The sequence below is a fragment of the Perca flavescens genome, chromosome 15, assembly GCF_004354835.1.
Source record: "Perca flavescens isolate YP-PL-M2 chromosome 15, PFLA_1.0, whole genome shotgun sequence".
NCBI lineage: Eukaryota > Metazoa > Chordata > Actinopteri > Perciformes > Percidae > Perca > Perca flavescens.
This window is the reverse complement of record NC_041345.1, coordinates 18,129,145-18,150,151: the sequence shown is the minus strand read 5'-3', so window position 1 is coordinate 18,150,151 and position 21,007 is coordinate 18,129,145. Positions and strand designations below refer to the sequence as shown.

Sequence of the window (21,007 nt, the reverse complement as noted above, 5' to 3'; positions counted from 1 at the left end):
TTTTTTTCTACAGCTACTAGATCCTCAAACGCTTCCATGTAAGATAAGCTAAATCACACTGAGAAACAGTTTTGTAAATAACAAAATGGGGAAATCTACCTCTCTTCAATCATCACAATGGGTTTTAGAAATGCAAATATGGTTTAATATTATCATAGCAGACCCCGCTTTTATTTTATCCCATATAGGCTAAATAGAACTAGTTATGGAACTGTTGTTTTTATTTAAAGTTATGGCACTTGGATTTATTTCATATTTCACAGCAGAGAATGAGAGGGATTTGTCTCCACGTGTAACAGCATAATTACAGTCCTTTTGTAAAACTATGAATGAAAAAATATCCTGAACTGTTTGAGTTGGTTACCGCAGAGACAGGAGGAACATGAGACTACATGACGATAAGGCCTCTGATCTGTGATGTTTCTCTCGGGACACACATTCATCCTATTCATGCATTCCGAGATATTCCGCCTTTCATACCCGTACATCGAGTAAATGAATGAATTGTGAATCCCAAATCCCTTTTATGGCTTCTGTTCGGCCGTGCACCCCAGCATCAGCCGGGCTGTCGCATTCTCTCCCTGGCAACGGGAGGAGGAGGCAGCTCGGGATGAGGGAGGGTACCACGGTTCGACGTGTCCTCCTCACCGCAGCAGACCCAACTCATTTCTCTTCGCTTTCCCATCCCTTCGTTTCCGCATACCGCAGATTCGTATAGGCTATACCATTTTATATATCTACACCCATCGCGCAGCCTTGCGGAGCTGCATCCGCGGTGCGCACTCTCGCGTTCCTCACTATTTCCTCACTGATCAATCTATATACGCATGTAGCCTATTGATGATCTCCGTTTTAGGCTTATGATTCATTATTATGGTATGTTAATCCAAATTCTCAATAGCGGTGTTTGCCGGAGCTGAGAGAGGCAGCGCGTGCGAGAGAGAGAGAGAGAGAGAGAGAGAGAGAGAGAGAGAGAGAGAGAGAGAGAGAGAGAGAGAGAGAGAGAGATGAGAGAACGCGCATTATCAGATGTTTAGCAGATTCACTGTCGCTCTTCCATCATTACTGCTGTGCGTCTATTTGGTCTTTTTCCTCCCCTCCGTCGGCCGGGTTCGTGACATTTTGCGGCTCCCGATGTTGTAATCCGGGGGAATATGTGAAGATCATGCTGGCGGTGTGGTGCTTCATGGTCTTTGCTGCAGTGGGCGAGAGGCTTGCGGCGGTCTCAGGTAAGAGATAGAGGGAGAGAGAGAAGATAGAGAGAGGGGGTTTGGATAAAGAGCGGGAGCACCTTTTTCGTTTCCTTTGCATCCACATTTTTCCCCTTGCACCAGCACTTTTCTAAGGTGTAGGCTGTGATTTAGTATAGCGGGAGCTCGGTCTGAAAGCACTTTCCAATGCGGTAGATTTGCTGCATCAACACATTTCCATTGCAGCCCCATCACCTATATCCAACGTACATACAACCATTTCCAGGGTATTTAAACTAATACACATCTGAGAGCACTATGATATAACTTGTCAATCACCAAGGCAATGTGTTTAACAGCCTTATGATTGCTGAGAAAGGCCCTGTGTATATGTCAATATGGGCGTCAGTCTACTATAGAGCCTGTAAACTATATGACAAATTACTACATGACTTATTTTCCATAAAATCCTAAATATGTCCACTACATTTCTTAGGATAGAGCAGAGGCTGATATAATGCTATTAACTAGCCACTGTGATTAATTAGGTCACCAAACCATTACCTCACAGTAAGAAACATTGATTTGAATGCTCACACAGTGCAACTTATTAAATATATATCACTTTTAAATCAACCAACATACCATTTGCTTTGCTTACTACACCACTACCAGGTAGAATTTAGACAGGCTCAGGTGTGTCCCTTCTTTGCCAAGCTCTCTGTACACTCATGAGTCTATGGTGAGAGTGTCTCTGTTGTACTATCTGCAGGTGTGGACAGGAGCCCGGTGCAGGATGGACACATCTGGGACTGGTTTATCCCGGCAGGGGACACTGCCACCAAGGTCACCTATCCAAAGCGACTGGTGCAGCAGATCGAGTCGGAGGAGGAAATGGCTCATGACTACTTGGATACCAGGGTGAAGAACAGCACCAGGAACACCTTGGTAAGTTGTAACTAATTGTAAAGCCCATCTTTTTGCCAATTTCTTACTCTCATATCCCTGATTCTGTTTATTTTCACAACAGGTTGCTCTGTTCTCTGTAATTCTCAGCCCAGTGGTCTTAATTTGGGGGCCAGATACACACAGACAAAATTTCAGGAATCTTCCAGAAAAATTAGGAATAGATTAATCTGTAATTTGATTAAAAGTAAAGTATCCCAGTTGGACAATGTATAAGAATAGGAAATGGGGGGCAGGCAGTTTCATGTGTAGCTCAATAAATTCAGGAAACTTTTGAGAATTTGAAGTCCAGTGCTCAGCATGCATCCTTACTAAAGAAGATTGGTGGCATTTCAGCAAGTAGGGATGCAACGATTTATTGGCCAAAAATCGGTAATGGCTGGTATTCGCCTTGTTGATTGCAATCGGCCTATTATTAAAAAGGCTTTTAAAGCCGTTTTCAAATAAATAATCTTTATAATGTGAAAGGAAGAAATATTAAAGGTTGTTTGGATGATTGAATTTGTGCTCATTCAAAGATAGTGAAATGAGGGCTAAATTACTTCAAAACATTTCCGTTATTTAAAAAAAAAGAAGAATTCTTTGTTTCCCTGGCACAAAAGGGTGAGCAACAATAGCAAGTAAATCAAAAAACATCTGCATCGGGTATTGGCCAACTTGTTATTTTGAACATTTAGTATTGGCCCAGCATTTTACCATCGGTGCGTCCAGCAAGTCTGTCGACATTTATGGGCGTGACGGACTGTCATTCTGCTGATGGGAACCTCATTTTTCATTTTTCCAGTGTTTTTCTAGTGCAGCGCTCAGCTCTCTGCAGCTCATGCAGCTCCTGCTACACAGGGATGACAGTGCAGGGTGGTGTCTTGCAGCAGTCTCCGCTCCTCGTGATTTTGACCCAGTTATCACTAAAGAATCCCTTCAAAAGTCCACAGTGAAGTAATGTCAGCTGATATGAAACCAAGACAGACAAGTTGTTGTGTTACAGCCATTGATTCCTGCCTAATCTTAAGCCGTAACATCTGGCAACAAGTTCTGAAACTAAAACCTTCTGACCTGCTTTGTATACTGTGCAAGTATTGTAGTAAATGCACAGTTCATCAAAGAGCTGTTTAAATGTTTGCGTGTGTGTTTGTAGTGGCCCTCATCTTCACATGACAAAGCTTAGCTCGTCCGATCATCCGGCTGCCGTGCTGAGCCCTCAACTTCTTCATTATTCAGTGGTGTGTTGAAGTATGTCCCCATTAATTATGAAGCAGCTCTGTGTTAGAAGTGCTGCATGGTCCAAGAGGCTTGAGCACTCCCCATCCCTGCCCCCATAAGTCCATTAATCACTGACTGTGGGACCAATTCCCATATACATCTAGCAGTTTGTTGTTTAACATAAATAACTCAGACACAGTTTTTGGCATTACTATGATTATAATAAAAATGTATATTGACTAGGCCTGTCACAATAACAAATTTTGCTGGACGATAAATTGTCCCAGAAATTGTGATAAACGATAATATTGTCGTTGAGAGACCATTTGCATCTAATGATAATGGCATAATGCAGGTATACCTTTTCAAAGATCAGTACACTTTTATTTCTCAAAAGTATTTAACACTGGAACTGGAAGACATTTTAAATATCCACAATATGTCTTTGATCTCCTTTTAGTATGTTGTCTTTCACGCTGATGTACAGTTGTGGGATTGCCGTTTGTGACACATATGTTCTCCCAGGCAATTCATAGCCTACTGGCTGTCACACGTTTGCTGCATGAGTGTTTGTGTGATAGACTACAGACTCTTTACTACAGTTTACAATTATTTAACATTATAAATATTAAATTTAAATAATATATAATTAATAAATTAAATCTATCTATATGGCTATCTGCCACATGGTGAGTAAATGTTTGTACCAAAATAGTTCTGTTTTTCAGTCTTCATTTTGGCGAAGGTGCGGCTTCTGCTCCTCTGCAGGTCGGAGCTTCGTGGGGGCGGGCCGACACAAACACACACACACACAAACACACACAAACACTCAGAAACACTCAGAAACACTGGTGCAACTCTGACATACTTTCCACACTCCGTGTCCGTGGACAGCTGTAGACTTGTACCGGTTAATGTTCTGTGCATTGTCGGACACATGCAGCCACTTTCCTGAAACCACTTGGGAGACTGACAAGTCCACAGTGGCGTGTATGTCCGAGCCTAGTACCCTATATTTATCCGAGCCTGTCTCCACCGCCTCCACCTGCAGGTTGTCAGCTGTGTGGTTTGGAATGAAAGGGAGAAAACAGGACGGCGAGTAACACGGCGGATATTGCTCATATACTTTTCTTTTTTTTTTTGACGGCGCCTTAACTGCAAAGTGCTGCGGGAAACCCTGCTCCAACTCTCAACTAGTGTTTTCTGTCTCTGTCTCTCTCTCTCTCTCTCTCTCTCTCTCTCTCTCTCTCTCCCCGCCTGGAGTCCCGCCCACACAAAGACCACGCGACTGACAAGAGGGTTCACTCCTCGTTACGCTAAGGAACCGAGAGTGGTCCTCCAGTCTCTTTGGTAGAGAGAGACGAGGAAAACAAACTAATGCAAATGGAAATTATCGCGGCTGGAAAAATGATTGAGCTCATTTTTTTTTTATCGTGCGATTAATTGATTTATTGACTATTGTGACAGGCCTAATATTGACTAATGAGTAATTTACATTTGAATATGCATCATGGCTCAAAAAGGCCTATAGGAAGATGGATGGATGATGTAATATGATCAAAAGCTCCAGAGCAGCTTGAAAAAATAATCATTTTGAACATCTATAATTTCATTGCCACAGTGCAACTCCTTCCTCCTTCAACTGAGGAAGATTAAAGAAAATGGTTTGTAGAGCTGTGGAACAGCTTTACTGTACAAAAGTACAGAAGCCCTGATGGACACCATGCATCAGCCTCCTCAAGTGAATTCTGTTGTCCATACTCACTGGAGGGAATCATTCCTGGATAGAGATGCATTTTATTGTAAAAGCCCAGTGATTCACTGTAGCTTGGTTCCCCCAGACTGAGATCAAAGCCATGCTGGCACAGTCAGAGCAGCTGAAGAGACACACTTTTTAGTCTGCAGTAAATCTCTCTCTCTCTCTCTCTCTCTCTCTCTCTCTCTCTCTCTCTCTCTCTCTCTCCTGGCCCTGCTGTCTCCTCACTGCCCTGTCCATTAGGGGCATTGGCACAGCATGACTGAATTTAGACCACACCAGTAACGTTTTCTCTTCCTCCTCTTTCCCTCCTTCTGCCTCCTCCATCTCCTTACATCTCCATCCCGCAATTCTAGATTAGCTCTTAAACAACCATAGTTCTCTGCGGTCATGCATGCCTGAATGCTGGCAGCCTTTGTCGATCAATAGAGACTTTATCAATCATAATATTTCAATTGCCGAGTTGCTTTTAGAGCATACACACTGTTGATTCTGTTGAATTATTCATAGAACCTTTTCACAATCACGTTGTGGCATTTACAGAGCGACACTCTTAACAATTGTTTTGTTACACTTTGATTTATCAACTGTGAAATCTGTCTGTCACTGTGGGGTTGTTGTTGTTTTTTCAGCCTGTCCACTTGGCCCAGAGCTGTTTCCAAGTGGAAGCCTTTGGACACACCTTCACTCTGGACCTGGAGCTAAACCAGTTAGTGTTACTGTTCAAAACATATTAAGATCTGCCTTTTCGTACACACTTGTATCAGTAGGTGTTCTTAATTCACTACAGCTGTTCTCATTAGCATTTCCCATCACTTAAGCAAATGCACTTAGCGTCTCTATTATCTTGCATGACAAGATGGGGAATACCAATGTGGCAAACACAGAGACACACACTGCTGCATGTTTATGAGGTTCCACTGATTTTATTAACACCACATGTTAATATGTTCACTTATTCTTTGTGAAATACATTTGAGGGGAGAGCAAGAGGTGGAAAATAAGCAATTTGTATTACATAGTGGTGATAGAGATAATGCTGTTTGAGATGTTCATGCTATCTCTTTTCTCTTTGCAGTCATCTCCTGTCTTCAGAATATGTGGAACGACACTTTAACCAGGATGGGAGACCTTCACAATCAGTGGTAAGACTGTTTGCGTGGGGTGGGGGATGTGTACTGGCAGGATTTAAGTGAGTGAACTTTTGGCACAAAGAAGGCAGCATATTAATGAGATGACCAGAGCGGCGGTGCAGTATTCAGTTATTTGGCTGCAGAAACTGAGTCAAACTTTGTCCCATTTTACACTGGTGCTGTTGCCAGTGAATCTTAGAATTAATTTCAAGTTTTTTTTTTCAGACGCAATGCCTCACTAGAGCTCATCATGTAACACAATTCCTATGTCTCATATATATTTTAAGGTCATCTAATGCAGATCTGTTTGATTAATGTCTCATTTTTAGAAATATATGACGTGCTTTTTGTTTTGTTTTTATCTTTTAAGGCTAATCTTTTTATGTGATGTTTTATTTATGTTTTTACAGTTTGACATCATCTTCCCATCTTATCTATTTATAGAGAGGACATTGTGTGCTCTCTGCTTTAAAAGTGGGCTGCCATGTAACTGTTTATGATTATGTATGTTACTGTGCTCTACATACGTGGGTTTTTCCTGTCAGCGTTGTGCATGCATGCCTCTCTGCTGTGAGAGCAAGAAGAAGTCAAGACAGACAGTCAAGAAGAAAGGCAGCAGATGCCTGTAGTGTAAAACCACAAGCTCAGAGAAAGAATTAAGAGATAACAGAAACATGGATGAAAGCCTTGACATCTAATGTGACGCGTGCTTGTCAGGACAGACCAGAAGAATATCACTGCATTCTGCTAGCCAGAAGGAAGCGCTAATGTTATTATTTTTTTTTTTTCTGAATAAATGTGCCACTCACTGCCCCCCCAGCAGACACCCACTCACCCAGCCAGCACTCCATGTCCCCACCCATAATCATTCCAAACTCTACCTCAATCCTCCTGGCCAATCACAAGCCTGTTTCCATAGCAACGAGTTAGCTCAGCAGTGTCATTAAGTTCTTGGCAGCGAGAGAATAAAAGAAGAAGAGCGAGAGGGAGGAGAGCTGGTGAGAGAGGAGGAGGAGGGAAAATGAGGAGTAAAATGTCAGTTAATACAAAAGGCAAAATGAGCTTGAACGCTGGAACAGGGAGGAGTCATTTTGGGGGTGTATGTGTGTTCATAGACAATTGGTTTGTTCCCAGAGTGGCGGGAGGAAGAGGAGGCTTACAGGGCCGGGGATGGAGACCTGTAGTCAGGCCAGATTGTCGCCCAGCTGGACAGAGGCTTCACATGATGCCTCTGATGCTGACATTTTGTTTCCATTCAAAGCACCAAGGTGTTGTTTGGCTGAGCTGTTGTGGCAAGGCTGAGACACCCTGCTGAACTTAGTGTTATTCAGGTGAAACCATTTTTCTCACTTTTCCTGGTGGTTCATCTTCGCCGCTGTGACCTCGTGAAGCAGTGCGCCCACTTTTTAGGGAGTGTTAGCTGGAGACAAAAGCTAGGGCTCTTTGGTGGTAGTGAACGTTGTTATGAGGAAAGGTAAGAGCAGAGCACAATTCTTTTTTTACTCTCATCTGTGTTTTTCAGCTGCAGCCTGCCAATTTTACAGTCATCCCATGTTAAATTCTCAGATCTAACTGTGTGAGCAACATGAGTGTTGATTTATTGAAGAGATCCTTGTCCTGGGTTTACCTTCACCTCTATTGTCAGTGAAGCAGAATAGAGTGGAGTATAGCACAGGACACAAGTAGGTCACAAACTGCCATGAACGTGATAGTAGGGAGAGAGGAGTGACATATGCAGAGGTTGTGAGAATTATTTTTCCACAGAGCTGACCTTTTACAATACCCAATGAAGTATAAAAAGGGCCTGTAAAGCCTGAAGTGTGTCAGTAGAGCTGTGGTGTGCCCACAGGGAGGGGAGCACTGCTACTACCAGGGAAGGTTAAGAGGTTTACCAGAGTCCTGGGCAGCTCTCTCCACCTGCCACGGCCTGCGGTGAGCCTGACAGTTATTTATAAAATCACATTTGTTGTCCTGCTTAATTTCTGTGCACACATAATTACTTAAGTTTGCGTATTTGTTTAAGTTTTCTGTTTTTCTGCTCTGCATATCACTGTCTTTCTCTTGTTGTTGGTCCTTAGCGGTATGTTCTCTGACGGCTTCTTCTCTTACGGGATTGAGCCTGTTCACAATGGGAGCAATCAGGTAAAAGAGTGGATATTAGTTGTAGTGATAATTATTGAGTTATTGTGAGTTTGGATGCTGATTTTGTTGTCTTTAGGTCCTCATGTGTCTAATGTCATCTGGGTGTATTCTGTTATAGGATGATGGCGCTCACATAATCCGCAGGATGCCTGATATCAGACTCCCCCCCCACTGCCCAGGTACATAAATGTATTTAAAACATAAGCTATTGACACTCATATCACATCAGAATAGTACTGCTTTTAAGTCTTTTCTTATTTTCTTATCTTTATTACATATTTAATATAACCCCCTTGCCTCAGTTGGATAAATTAGACCCAACCTCCTGTGTACTGTGGCAGTAATTTAAATTACCTAATATTCCATAGGTACTGCTTATGTTACTGTCCAATAAACCTCCAACACGGCAGTTGTAGTCTCTCCTATGTTCAAATAATTCAATTTATTTTCTCTTCACACCAGATAGAAAGGACAATTCAGACCAAACAAATGTAATAATTGAATGGGATGTAATCTTTAGTTAATTCAGACAGGGCAATACTTACAGTCAGAGCTTTTTGGATTGGGAACTGAAATGTTTTGAATGAGATTGTGATAGCAATGTTTGCACTGCACAAGAACCAAGTAATATTGCTCTAAGTGCCTGCAGCTCTGCTTCTCTGTGTGTCCAGACTGTACAGAGCACAGTGAGTGGGATAGCAGAGGAGGTGATGGTGATGATGACAGACCGGACCAAATGAGGGAACAGCAGGTGTCTGGGGGGCTGAGGAGATCTAAGAGATATATTCGCAAGCCCTCTGTTCAGACTGAGACCAAATATATTGAGTTGATGGTGGTCAACGACAATGAAATTGTGAGTTAAATGTATTTTTTGCTGCTAATTATGTGGATGTCTGATCTGGTTGGTGCTCTTTGTTGTTAGAAATTAAAAGTGTCTGGCTCATACAGGCTGTCCTACAGTGCCTCGATCTACCAGCATGGTTTTGCGTGGCTAACCGTCTACCAGCATAGCTTGGGGATATGTGTATTAGCCTGGTTGTTATCATGTTTTCTTGTCTTTTAAAATCTTTCATTGGTATCCACTGACATAGTTTCTTTCTTTTATTTGTCAGAGTATATTGTGGTGTAAGTAAACTATGTTGTTACAACTGCCCTCACAGGTATAAATGTACACATGTTGATTTGTAAACTGTCTTAAAGTTTTACAGTCAAAATATAGCTGGAGTTTAAAAAAAAAAGAAGTTACAAAAAATGAATACAAATACACGCCAGCATTGTGGGCTGCCGATGCCAGTAACTCAAGGAAATAAATTCAGTGAAACATTCCTATAAATGTATGTCTCATGTCAGGATCCCTATAAGTATAGAAGTACAAGTGTGTGTGTGTGTGTGTGTGTGTGTGTGTGTGTGTGTGGGTGTGTATTTTTGTGTGTGTGTTTGTGTATCAGAGGGTAAATGTGATTCATCTCTTACACCATCTGTGTATCTCTCCACAGTTTGTACAGCTGCGTCGCTCCAGCAGCCAAACCAAGAACTTTGCCAAAGCAGTGGTCAACATGGCAGATGCAGTAAGAGCTTTGTTTGAAGGATTATAATCCTCCTACTCCTAAACCTTGCATTCACACACCGCCACCTGTCAAGAAGTGTGCGTTTATTTCCACATTTGCAAATGATTTATCCCAGATACCACACAGTGTCCACAGCACAGGTGTCACGCCAATAAAGCGGTAAACTGATGAGCGTTTTTGGTCCCCAGATCTACAAGGAACAGTTGAACACGAGGATTGTGCTGGTTGCCATGGAGACCTGGACTTCTAAAAATATGATGCCAGTAGTGGAAGATCCATTGATAACGCTGCAGAACTTTATGAAATACAGGAAGGACAACATCAAAGATCAGAGTGACGTCGTCCATCTTTTCTCGTAAGAAGACAAAAATCTAATATCTTGAGAATTAAGGCTTCTTTGATTTTTGGGTGTTAGGTTTTATTTTAAATTATGGTATCTTTCCTTTGCACCTCAGAGGGCGAACATTTCACAGTAGCCGCAGTGGGACGGCCTACTCAGGAGGGGTGTGCTCTCTAACAAGGGGAGGAGGCATCAACGAGGTGAGGAGAATCTAAATATCTGTTTTCTGTTGCCACAAACAAGGATTAAATTAAAGATTAGGGTTAAGATAAATGTAGATACAAATTATTTTAATTGAATCCATCTTTGTTGAACAATCTAAATGAAACCATTGATTAATTAAAAATTTGTTTAATGAATGATTAACGAATTTATGTTGAACCACCTAACCTGCCATTTTAAAGTAAGTTCAGTAAAATTGGTGTTTAAGGGCCCTATTTTAACAATCTAAGTGCACGGCGTGAAGCTAATGGCGTAGGTGTGTTCTGTGCTCCGGGCGCATGGTTCAAAAGGGTTGTACTTAGTGTCTTCATTAATTCATAGGTGTGTTTTGGGTGTAACATGCAATAAACCAATCAGAGTGTCATCTCCTATTCCCTTTAAAAGCCAGGCACGTTTGTACCTTGGCGCATTGCTATTATGATGGCGAATTTGCACCGTAATATTTTTATTTGTAATCTTTTGCATGTTTGTGTGCTGTGTACAAGCATAGTGTGCGAGCGCTGTGCATAAGCCTGGGCACATTTTACTAATGTGCTGTTAAAATAACAATGAAAGGTTACACTTTACTTGAAGGTATCTACGTAAGAGTGACATGACACTGTCATGAACGTGTCATAAACATTATAAGCAAGTCAAACGTTTATGACATAACGCTTTTTTTAGTAAGTGTCATTCAGTTTTTGTCATGACAAGTTAGGGTTAGGGTTCATGTGTCATGTGTTCATGACACTGTCATGTCACTCTTATGTAGATACCTTCAATTAAAGTGTTACCCAATGAAATGCTGCGCTATTGACTTTAGACCAGGTTTTTGTTGGTCAACTCCCAATCACTTCCCACAGCCTCAAGATATTAATACGCCAAGAATTCACCTGAATACACCTCCTTTAAATGACGTGGGCGTCTTTTGTCTGGGTTTGCGCCGCGCTGCACCGGGTGCAAGATGGGGCCCTAAGAGTCTGGAGCAACATGGTCAATTTTAATTTAGCTTGTGAGAGGACTAAACCAAGATATGAAGAAAAGTTTGCATAACCATAAACCTGTTCAATTACTTAAATAATATTAAGGTTTCAAGTTTTGTTGCAACATAAATAGTTAAACCATGATTTAAAGTAATAGTTATAGACACAAATAGACATTTTGGTAAATGTACTTATTCACTTTCTTTTTTTTTCATTTGTACGACTCTCACGTTTGTATGGTAAATATGTAGTTTAAGCCAGCAGACAGTTAGTTCAGCATAAAGACTGGAAACCGTAACAGCTAGCCAGACTCTGTCCAAAGGTAACAAAATCCGTCTACCAACACCTTACTGGTCCCAGCCAAGAAATAGTCCAGCACATAACTCCTCAGTAAAACGATGATTTGTTTTTACACTTCTGTTTTTGTACAGACTTAACAACTTTAAACATGCTAGTAGGTGGCTATTGTTACCTTTTTGATAGAGCCAGGCTAGCTGTTTCACCCTGCTTCCAGTCTATATGCTAAGCTAAGATAACTGGCTGTAGCCTTTAATCTATCATAAAACAGTGGTATTGATCTTCTAACTCTTGGCAAGAAAGGTAATAAGCATATTTCCCAAGATGTTGAACTATTACTTTAATCCTGGTTTTCTCTACATCATGTTTGGTGCAACCCAAGTTACCTTTAGCATTGTATATCGACGTTGTCCCCATCTCACATTAAAGCTTTCCTATGTGTATTCGTTCCAGTATGGGAATGTAGGAGCAATGGCCATCACTTTGTGTCAGAGTCTTGGCCAGAACATCGGTATGAGGTGGAACAACGTACGCAACTCTGCAGGTAAAAGATAACAGGAAAGCCTGATAATGCAGGGGGGAGGATAGAGAGATCTAATAAACCAGGCATTAAACTGAATAAATGATCAAAGCAAGATCAGTGTGGGAAGGATTGAGGCAAGGAGGGATGGTATTGAGGGGGGGTGTTGGAGAGAGAGTTGGGTGTTGTATCCGTGTCCAGCAGTTCTCTTCTGTAATTAGACTTCTCCATTAGGTGATAAGTCACCTGTGTCTAAGAAGGAGGGGGCGGTGGTTAGAACATTGCTGCCACTGAACAATGGGCTCAGTGATTAATGTTGAAGAGCCATCATGCCTATTATTTAATGTCCGGACAAGAACTCCGTGCACACACTATAGCCTCTCCATACCTCTGTCACTAGGTACCAGTTTTATGGGAAGTATATTCTTCTTTGCCGATCATTAAATCTCGCTGCAACGTACAGCTTGGGTTGTAAATGCCAATTATCACATTATTCTTTTCCTTTACTTTACTTTCCTTTCCTTTGAGTCACCTTTCCCCTCTCATCTTCTTCCTCCTTGTTTTCATTACAGGAGACTGCAGGTGCCCAGATGCCTGGTTGGGCTGCATCATGGAAGACACGGGGTAAAAATCCACATCATAGCACACTGAAGTGAACAACAAAAACAAAACACAACAGACCTGTAAAATGAATCTCTTCTCTGTTTGTTGACAAAATTAAACAGCAGGACTGTTTTCTTGTCGCAATCCCTCTTGTTGCTGCAATTTGTTCCGTTCATTTCATTCGAGTAGACAATTAAACACCTGTATCAGAGGGATGCTTTGACTTTTACTCAGTCTTCAACGAGCCAAGCCTGTGATAATCACAGCTTGTATTTGATGCGTTAAAAAACATTGTTGAAATATCAGACATCCTTGAAAGAATTACAAATTGAATTTAAAGTCTGTACTGCACAGAATGCGTTTTGTAATGTGATTTGAATTATTCATTTGAGTAATATCCTACTACAGATGGTAACATTTCTGTCAGATTGCAAAGTGATGGCACAGACACCCACATTCCTTACTGACAGAAAAGCATTGTACAGTTTTTTATTTTTTGTTGCATGTGTGTGTGCGTGCGCGCGCGTGAACGCAGGTACTATCTGCCCAGAAAGTTTTCTCGCTGCAGCGTTGATGAGTACATCCAGTTCTTGCTCCAGGGGGGCGGGAGCTGCCTCTTCAACAAGCCAAACAAGGTGAGGGCCATGTGGGGCCTCCGAGCATCATTTATAGACTAATTAATTATTCTCGAGGTAAAATCTTTACACATACTTACATGACCATATCATATTTTTTTAATATATATATATATATATATATATATATATATATATAGCATATTAGTATCTCTGTACTTCCAGCCAACAATTTCCTATATTACTGACACATTTCATCTCTCCTCCATCTGTCTCCCACTTATATATATGTGCTCATATATGTTCGTCTCTGTCTCCCTCAGCTGTTGGACCCTCCAGAGTGTGGGAATGGCTTTGTGGAACCAGGGGAAGAGTGTGATTGTGGATCCCAGGTGGTAAGTATGCAGTTGGATGTCATTTATGAAAGCCAGCTATTAATCTGTTTTCTGAGGCAGAGCTGAAGGTTTGTTTTCATTTCTGTGGCTGCAGGAGTGCGCCCGTAATGGAGGAGCCTGCTGTAAAAAGTGCACACTTACCCATGATGCCATGTGCAGTAACGGACTCTGCTGCAGTGGCTGCAAGGTAAGCCTGTATAACAATTGTCTTTATATAAAAAAGAAAGTATTTAACAATGAAGAGTGCCAAACCCCAAAAATCGTATATTTGTAATGTATATAATGTAATTTATTATAAACAATTAGGATTGCAAAATAGGGAATTAGAAAAGAAACAACAGGAAAAGGTACCAGTAATAGTTTTTGTTCTGCATGCAATATGTTTTTTGCACCGACTAACACATCAGTCATCCTGTTTTTCGGTTTTGCTTATTAAGTTGGCAGGAGTAAGACATTAGTTCTAGAGATATTTCATGTGTTGAGACTTAAACCTCTACAATCTTTATCTTAGTGTCAAGAGCTTTATGGTATGTGCCCAAGTATACAGTATTTCCCCCCAAATATAGATCATAACAAAAATGAACTGTGTGAACTGAATGCAATAAAATGCAAAAAAAGAAAAGTCTCTACTAAGTGCTACTTATCTCTACAGCGTGTATGATTACTTATATGACTAATCCAAAATGTACCTGATGCCTTTTTATGCTGTGACCTAGTATGAGTTGAGAGGCGTGGTATGTCGAGAGGCTGTGAACGAATGTGATATCCCAGAGACCTGCACCGGAGACTCCAGCCAGGTAGGGTTTACTGGAACACTGGGGTGGAAAAACTGCATGATCAACCAGAGTATTCAGAATATTAAGTACTTTTCTTCTTTCGCAGTGTCCTCATAATGTGCACAAGCTGGATGGCTACATGTGTGATTCTACTCAGGTAAGGGCTGGTTTGGTTTAAGGATTCTTGTCTGAAGCTCACTCTGATGTAAACTTAATTATTGTTGTCTTATTTCTTCAGGGCCGCTGTTATGGTGGACGATGCCGAACTCATGATGGACAGTGTAGGGGACTCTGGGGTTATAGTAAGTATAGAACATGTGCAGCTTGCACCTGGAAACTGTATTCTGTATGTATGGCGTTATAGTCTCATTCTTCTTGCAACAGTCTAATTAGTATGTCTGTTTGCCCTCCCAGATTCAGCGGACAGGTTTTGTTATGAGAAGCTGAACGCTGAGGGGACAGAGAAAGGCAACTGTGGTCCAGGTCCTGAAGGCCAGGGCTGGCTGCAGTGCAACAAGCCGTGAGTCTCACCATCCCGATACCCCTTGCTGATATTCTCATAGAAGAATAAGAGTGTGTTCACTCTAATCTGCTTTTTTGATACAGATTGTTCTCTGCCATTTACTTTTTCCTGTTTAGTGACGTTTTATGCGGCTTCCTGTTCTGTGCCAACGTGACGACAAAACCAAAGTTTGGAGACCTGCAGGGTGAGGTGACCAGCTTCACCCTCTACCACCAGAACAAGTACCTGGACTGCAAGTAAGTGGGTCACATCTATCTGATCAGCTACAGCTAACATAGTGTAAAAATAAGAACCTTGTGTTCCTAAATGTCTAAAGGTGCTATCCCTCTTCTCCCACCTGTCTGACATGTTTGGATGGTTTTTCAGAGGTGGTCATGCTCTGCTGGAGGACGGATCAGACCTGGGCTATGTGGAGGAAGGCACTCCTTGTGGTCCCAACATGATGTGTTTGGAGCGACGCTGCCTCCCTGTGGCAGCGTTTAACCTCAGCACCTGTTCTGGATCCAACAATGGACGCATCTGTTCCGACCACGGGGTAAGAAACCCTCCTGAAAAGTGAACGTATTTTAGACACATTAGTTACGTGCACTGAGGGGCCACTTTAGTAGGTACATCAGTGCAGTACAGTGCAACAGCCTTGCCATAACATCTATCTTTCTGAAACTCATAATGTTTTTGGTGACATTGTTGTGTGTGTGTAAATTAAATTATATGTCTATTACTGAGGTCATAGTTGGGGGTGGTGTCGTACTGGACCGACTATATTGAGAAGGGTTTCAAATTGTTTGTCCCTTTTATTTACATATATTAAAACTGTTGTTTCAATTGCATTTAAGTAACGGTAATCAATGTCATTCGGACCTGTTTTACATTTAAATATATGTGGTGACATATAACCATTGTTTTTCCTTCAAAGATGTCCTCTTGTTATCTACCAAATAAACATTTTCATGTCAAAATCTGTCAACTGTTGTTTCAACAGCATCTAAATGAATGTATTTCAATGTGGAACAGGTTGAAACTACTGTATGTGTTGAAATACTGTCATTGAAAGGCTGTTGAAACACCATTGCCAATGTATATGTTACCAATATGACAGCCCAGTTTTAACATAGATTCAAAAATGTTTTTTGACCTGTAAATCACCAAATCCATGCTTACTGGCTATACATTTAACATCTTTCTCTTCTCGTGCTTATGGCACTTGATTTTCTTCTCTCTCTCTCTCTCTATCTCTCTCTCTCTCTTGTAGACCTGCAGTAATGAGGTGAAGTGTATCTGTGACAGGGACTACACAGGAAAGGACTGCAGTGTCTTTGATCCCATCCCTGAGCCAACCGTCCCGACAGACCAAGTGAAGAAAGGTCCATAGTGCCTCTCAACCTGCCCATGTCTCTTTTTCTGTCTGCCTCTCATATCCCCCTCATGGTCTCTACCCATCATCACTGTAGCTTCTCTTTGCACTGAAGCAGAGCACAGTATCTTGTCCTCAAATACAAAGAGTAGTTCACCTGATTATTGTGAAAAAGTTAACATCATTATATAGACCACACAGTGTTTTCCCTCCTGGCGAGTCTTGGTTCCAATGTTGGAAGAGTGTAGGTGTGTGTTGAGACATGTTTATCCATTAGAGCATATGTGCATGTACAGATCATTTGTTTGTGTGTGTGTGTGTGTGTGTGTGTGTGTGTTTGTGTGGTGATACTGAATGTCTTGCAAACACCGCCATCTTCAAGTGTCTTCCTTACTTTTTTTGCAGTCTGCCAATGACACAGAGCAATTGAGCAGCTGCTCTCATAGGGCCAAAAAAGCCACCCTGAGCAAGAGGGTGTCCATCTGAAAGAGCAGGCGAGGGGGAATGAGAACAAAGTAATACAACTCTCTCCTTTGTTTTTTTTTGTGTTACTGTTGTCTCCCTGACCTCCCTTGCTCACCCGCCCATTCTCCCACCTCCAACCCATGTGCTAGTATCCTCCTCCTTCCCTTCATCTCTCTTTTTCTGTGTGCAGGTATCTTACCATCTGCCTTTCTCTCTCTCTAGTTGTTGTCGTTGATGTACAGTGTTGATGCTGTCCTCTGACGTGTGTTTTTTAGTGGTGTTGTTTTGTTTCTGCCCCCCTACTCCTCTTCCTCCTCCACACCCTTCCTCCTTCCTCTGCGCAGGTCCCAGTGGCACCAATATCATAATAGGGTCCATCGCAGGTGCTATTCTCCTGGCAGCTATAGTCCTAGGGGGAACAGGATGGGGATTTAAGTAAGAGTTCTGGCATGCCTTTGTGTACCTGTCTGCTTCTACGTAAAGGAACCCCCGCTCCTCCCACTCTCACCCCTCTGAAATAGATCCTCGTTCGCAACTCATCGCCCAACCAGGGGAAGGGAAATGGGGAGTGAAGTCTGAGTTTAACCGTGCACATATTTGAACTGCTTTTAGCGTCAAAATCCGTACAGAACATAACACCGCTTTTGTTTTCTTTGATCAAATCATTAATTAAACATGAGCTCTATCCTTCACCTCTTTGTCCCTTTTTATATAGCTATACAGTATTTATATACTGTGTGTGTTTTTATATATATATATATATATATATATATATATATATATATATATATATATATATATATATATATATATATATATATATATATACACACACACACATATAGTGTGTGTAAAACAGGGCAGGACCGAGACGTTAATCTGCCAGGAACACTAATCCACTAGATTTATTAGCCTTTTAATGAAAAGTGTAATGGTTAACAGTTAATTACCACAAACACCCTTTTTAATATGTTTTACCTTTGGTGCTTTTTTTAGCCTGCATTATACAGTATAGTTTTCCTCCGACAGGCAGCATCCTATCCCCAAATGCCCTCGCTGATGTTCCACCTGTGCATGCTTGCTTTTGTTCACTCCTTATACTCTGACATAAAAGGACTCCTCCTACTGTGCTCACAGTTGGATTCATAAGATAATTGTGGCTGACGAAAAGCTGTCAATTGAAAAGCATGTAATAACCTATAAGTTAGTTAGTTAGTTATATTTTATTTCTGTGTCATGCCAAACATCTTGGCCCATCCCACATGGGATTACAAGACACGACAAATTCACTTATTCAACAAACATCTTCCCATTGCATATACAAATCCTTCGAACAAATACATGAATACAAATATATAGACATACACATACATACATGTATATACACGTACACACATACCACACACAAACAACTAGTTCTCATCTACACTCGATAAAGAGCTTTTTTCCTCTTCTCCCAGGTTTTATCTAAATAATTAGCCAATTTATATGTTTCATATGTGAACAGCCATCTCAATCTTTGAGCATCATCCATATTTACCAAATCAATCTCTGCTTTTATCCTACAAAACAAAAAATCACGCTGCTCACGATAAAAAGGACAATAGAAAACAAAATGGAACTCACTTTCTACATAATTCAAACAGCACATAGGACAAATACGTTTTTCCTCTTCTACATTAACATATCGTCCTGTTTCAATAGTCAAAGGCAAAACACCAGATCTCACTTGAGCGCATAAGGATCTTTGCCTTTTTGACAAATGGGTCAAAATTTGAGGTCTGTGTACCTATAAGAAGGGAGCATGTAGGATGTAGTCAGTCCTTTTAGGGCCAGAGGTAAGAGTCTGTGCACGTGTGCATGAGCTGTAAGAAGTTTTCACTCTGTCTTAGAGGGTGGATGTAATAGTTTCTGGTGTCAGACTGTATGGGGCTGAGAGGGTCAGTGCCACGAGTACTGTAGACCTGCTGCATGTGCGGTCATCACTATAATCTGGCAAGGAAGATTTTTGAGAGCACTGGGGAATGAAAGAAAATGATTCAAATATTGATTCATATTTTATGTCAACATTAAACAATAAAGTCTATTTATGCTGGGTTTTACCAATTCCAACTGTTAATGTTTTTTTTTTTTACTTTTTCTTGTGCAGTTATACTGTTATTTGTTCTTTAAATTTCTTGCAATTCGAATGCAGGATGATCAGCTTTATAACATGCTTCTAAAAAATAGTTTAGCTTATCATTCATTTGATTGTCATTTTTCCTATTGTCATTGATATGTCTTGACATTTTGTCTTTTCTCTTGATGTGTGCTCACTGGATGCAGGAACATTCGAAGAGGAAGGTATAACTTAGGACCACGACCATGTGATATTGTGTTGGTGGAGTCGCATCACAAAACATCCCATGTCATTCCACACTTGCTCCTTCATCCACCATCTGAAGTTCATCCTTTGGCTCATCCCCACAGAGCACCATGCTCACCATGCTTTACTCACTGCTCCTTTTGCTTGAATACTTCATCCCATTTAATTTTCGCTTAAAACCCCTGCAAAAAAAAAAAACATCCCATAATATTCCCTTTATCATTGTAAAGCAGAATGGCTTTTTCCATTTCTCAAGCATCTTCATCTTTTGTCGCCTATGCAACAGTCTGTTTTTCTTCCTGTTAACTATCCATTTTCACGTCTCTTTCAGATCTGGTGGAGGATAAGATGTCTGTCTGTCATTCTGTCTCCGTCCTGTCTAGTCCTGTCTTCCTCCTCACACTGTCGTTTCCACATCAGAGAAGAGGGGAACAAAAAAAAGTCTTCCACTCCTGTCCTAAAATTTTGCCAAACTTCTTCTGATCATTGTTTCCTCCACGCTCCGTCTGCTCCTATGGTCTGTCCTACTGCATGACTCCTCTGGGCCTGTGGAGCTTCTCTCACCATACCAGCCAAATCATACTTGTGTGGCCGCTTCCAGCAGACCGCAGAAGACCGTGTCTGTGCCACGCCTAGAGCAAGCAGGTGGCTCTCCCTGTGGGAGACACTAGGGTCTATCTCCAGTCCGGTGGCTCTAAGAATGGGATTCGGTGTCTGTGTACCTCCTTTACTCACATCTTGAACAGTCTGATGAATAACATATCAACAGTGGACCAATTTAAAATGAGACCCGTCTTTCCAATGCCTGCCTGCCTGCCTGTATACAAACTAAACTGGCCAGCAACTGAGCCCACAGTTAAATGTTGGACTAGCACACAGACTGGCCATCTAACAGACTGAAATAATGTTAGAGGAGCTGAATAGTTTCCTTTTTTCTTAAAGGAGAAGGACCTGAGGCACAGTTGCTCCCAGGCCAGGCCTTGACATGTCAAAGTGGACAATTATCTGTTTTAATCTACAAAGTCTGTCAACATGTATATAACTGAAAAGAAGTTGTGCATTGGACTGTTGTTTTCCAAAGAGAGACAAAGGAAGGACAAATGATCATGTACTGTAAATTGATGGCTCAAAAACCAGTCAGCCACTGGCCAGAGCCCAGACTAATACCTTTTCATTGTTATTTGTTCTTTTAACAACCAACCCCCACCCAGAGGTTTTCAGGTACAAAGAGGGAAGCTAGGTGTTATGGTTTTGGGATCATTTTAAACCACTGAACCTTGACGCAGCAGAGACCGTAACTTAGTGTTTTCAACCACAGACTGACCAACACACATTCCACAATATCTGTCGTTGTGCGTGCTCACCACTTTCAGGCCCAAAATTTGTACACTTGAGGTTTAATCTGTATGTCTGTTCACGGGTGAATGTACGCATGTAAGAGATTTTTAAAGAAAGGAAGAATGTATGCGTGTTTACATTAGTGTTAGGGGCAATTGTGTCCGTGTATACCTTAACACTCCTATCACAGGTAGAAGGGCAGATTTTTACCTCTAGAATATCATCTCTTTCTACAAACTGTTGTGCGCTGCAGCCATGGCACCATAAAGGCAGCACATTAATAAAGTATTCAACAGTTTTTATGTCCTGCATCTACA

General features: G+C 41.3%; 1 protein-coding gene across 6 annotated transcripts; it reads left to right on the top strand.

Annotated features, from left to right (window-relative positions):
- The first annotated feature begins 1,015 nt into the window (after positions 1-1,015).
- On the top strand, positions 1,016-20,752 carry LOC114569692 (disintegrin and metalloproteinase domain-containing protein 11). 6 transcript variants are annotated; one of them, XR_003694415.1, is made up of 25 exons: positions 1,016-1,229; positions 1,963-2,138; positions 5,745-5,821; positions 6,191-6,257; positions 8,095-8,177; positions 8,324-8,387; positions 8,506-8,566; positions 9,059-9,240; positions 9,884-9,955; positions 10,144-10,310; positions 10,411-10,495; positions 12,230-12,320; positions 12,869-12,920; positions 13,435-13,534; positions 13,798-13,869; positions 13,964-14,056; positions 14,586-14,666; positions 14,752-14,802; positions 14,884-14,947; positions 15,060-15,165; positions 15,285-15,404; positions 15,535-15,703; positions 16,421-16,532; positions 16,928-17,422; positions 19,684-19,749. XR_003694415.1 is itself a non-coding variant. In XM_028599714.1 (25 exons), exons 1-25 carry the CDS (start codon positions 1,166-1,168, stop codon positions 19,527-19,529), a joined length of 2,517 nt encoding a protein of 838 aa, XP_028455515.1. In that variant the 5' UTR covers positions 1,016-1,165; the 3' UTR covers positions 19,530-19,775. The 6 variants fall into 6 exon arrangements, 3 of the variants coding, with proteins under 3 accessions (XP_028455515.1, XP_028455512.1, XP_028455514.1); XR_003694416.1 differs by lacking the exon at positions 19,684-19,749 and adding an exon at positions 19,313-19,325; XR_003694414.1 differs by lacking the exon at positions 19,684-19,749 and having other exon boundaries at positions 16,928-17,037; positions 17,332-17,689.
- Positions 20,753-21,007: the final 255 nt, after the last annotated feature.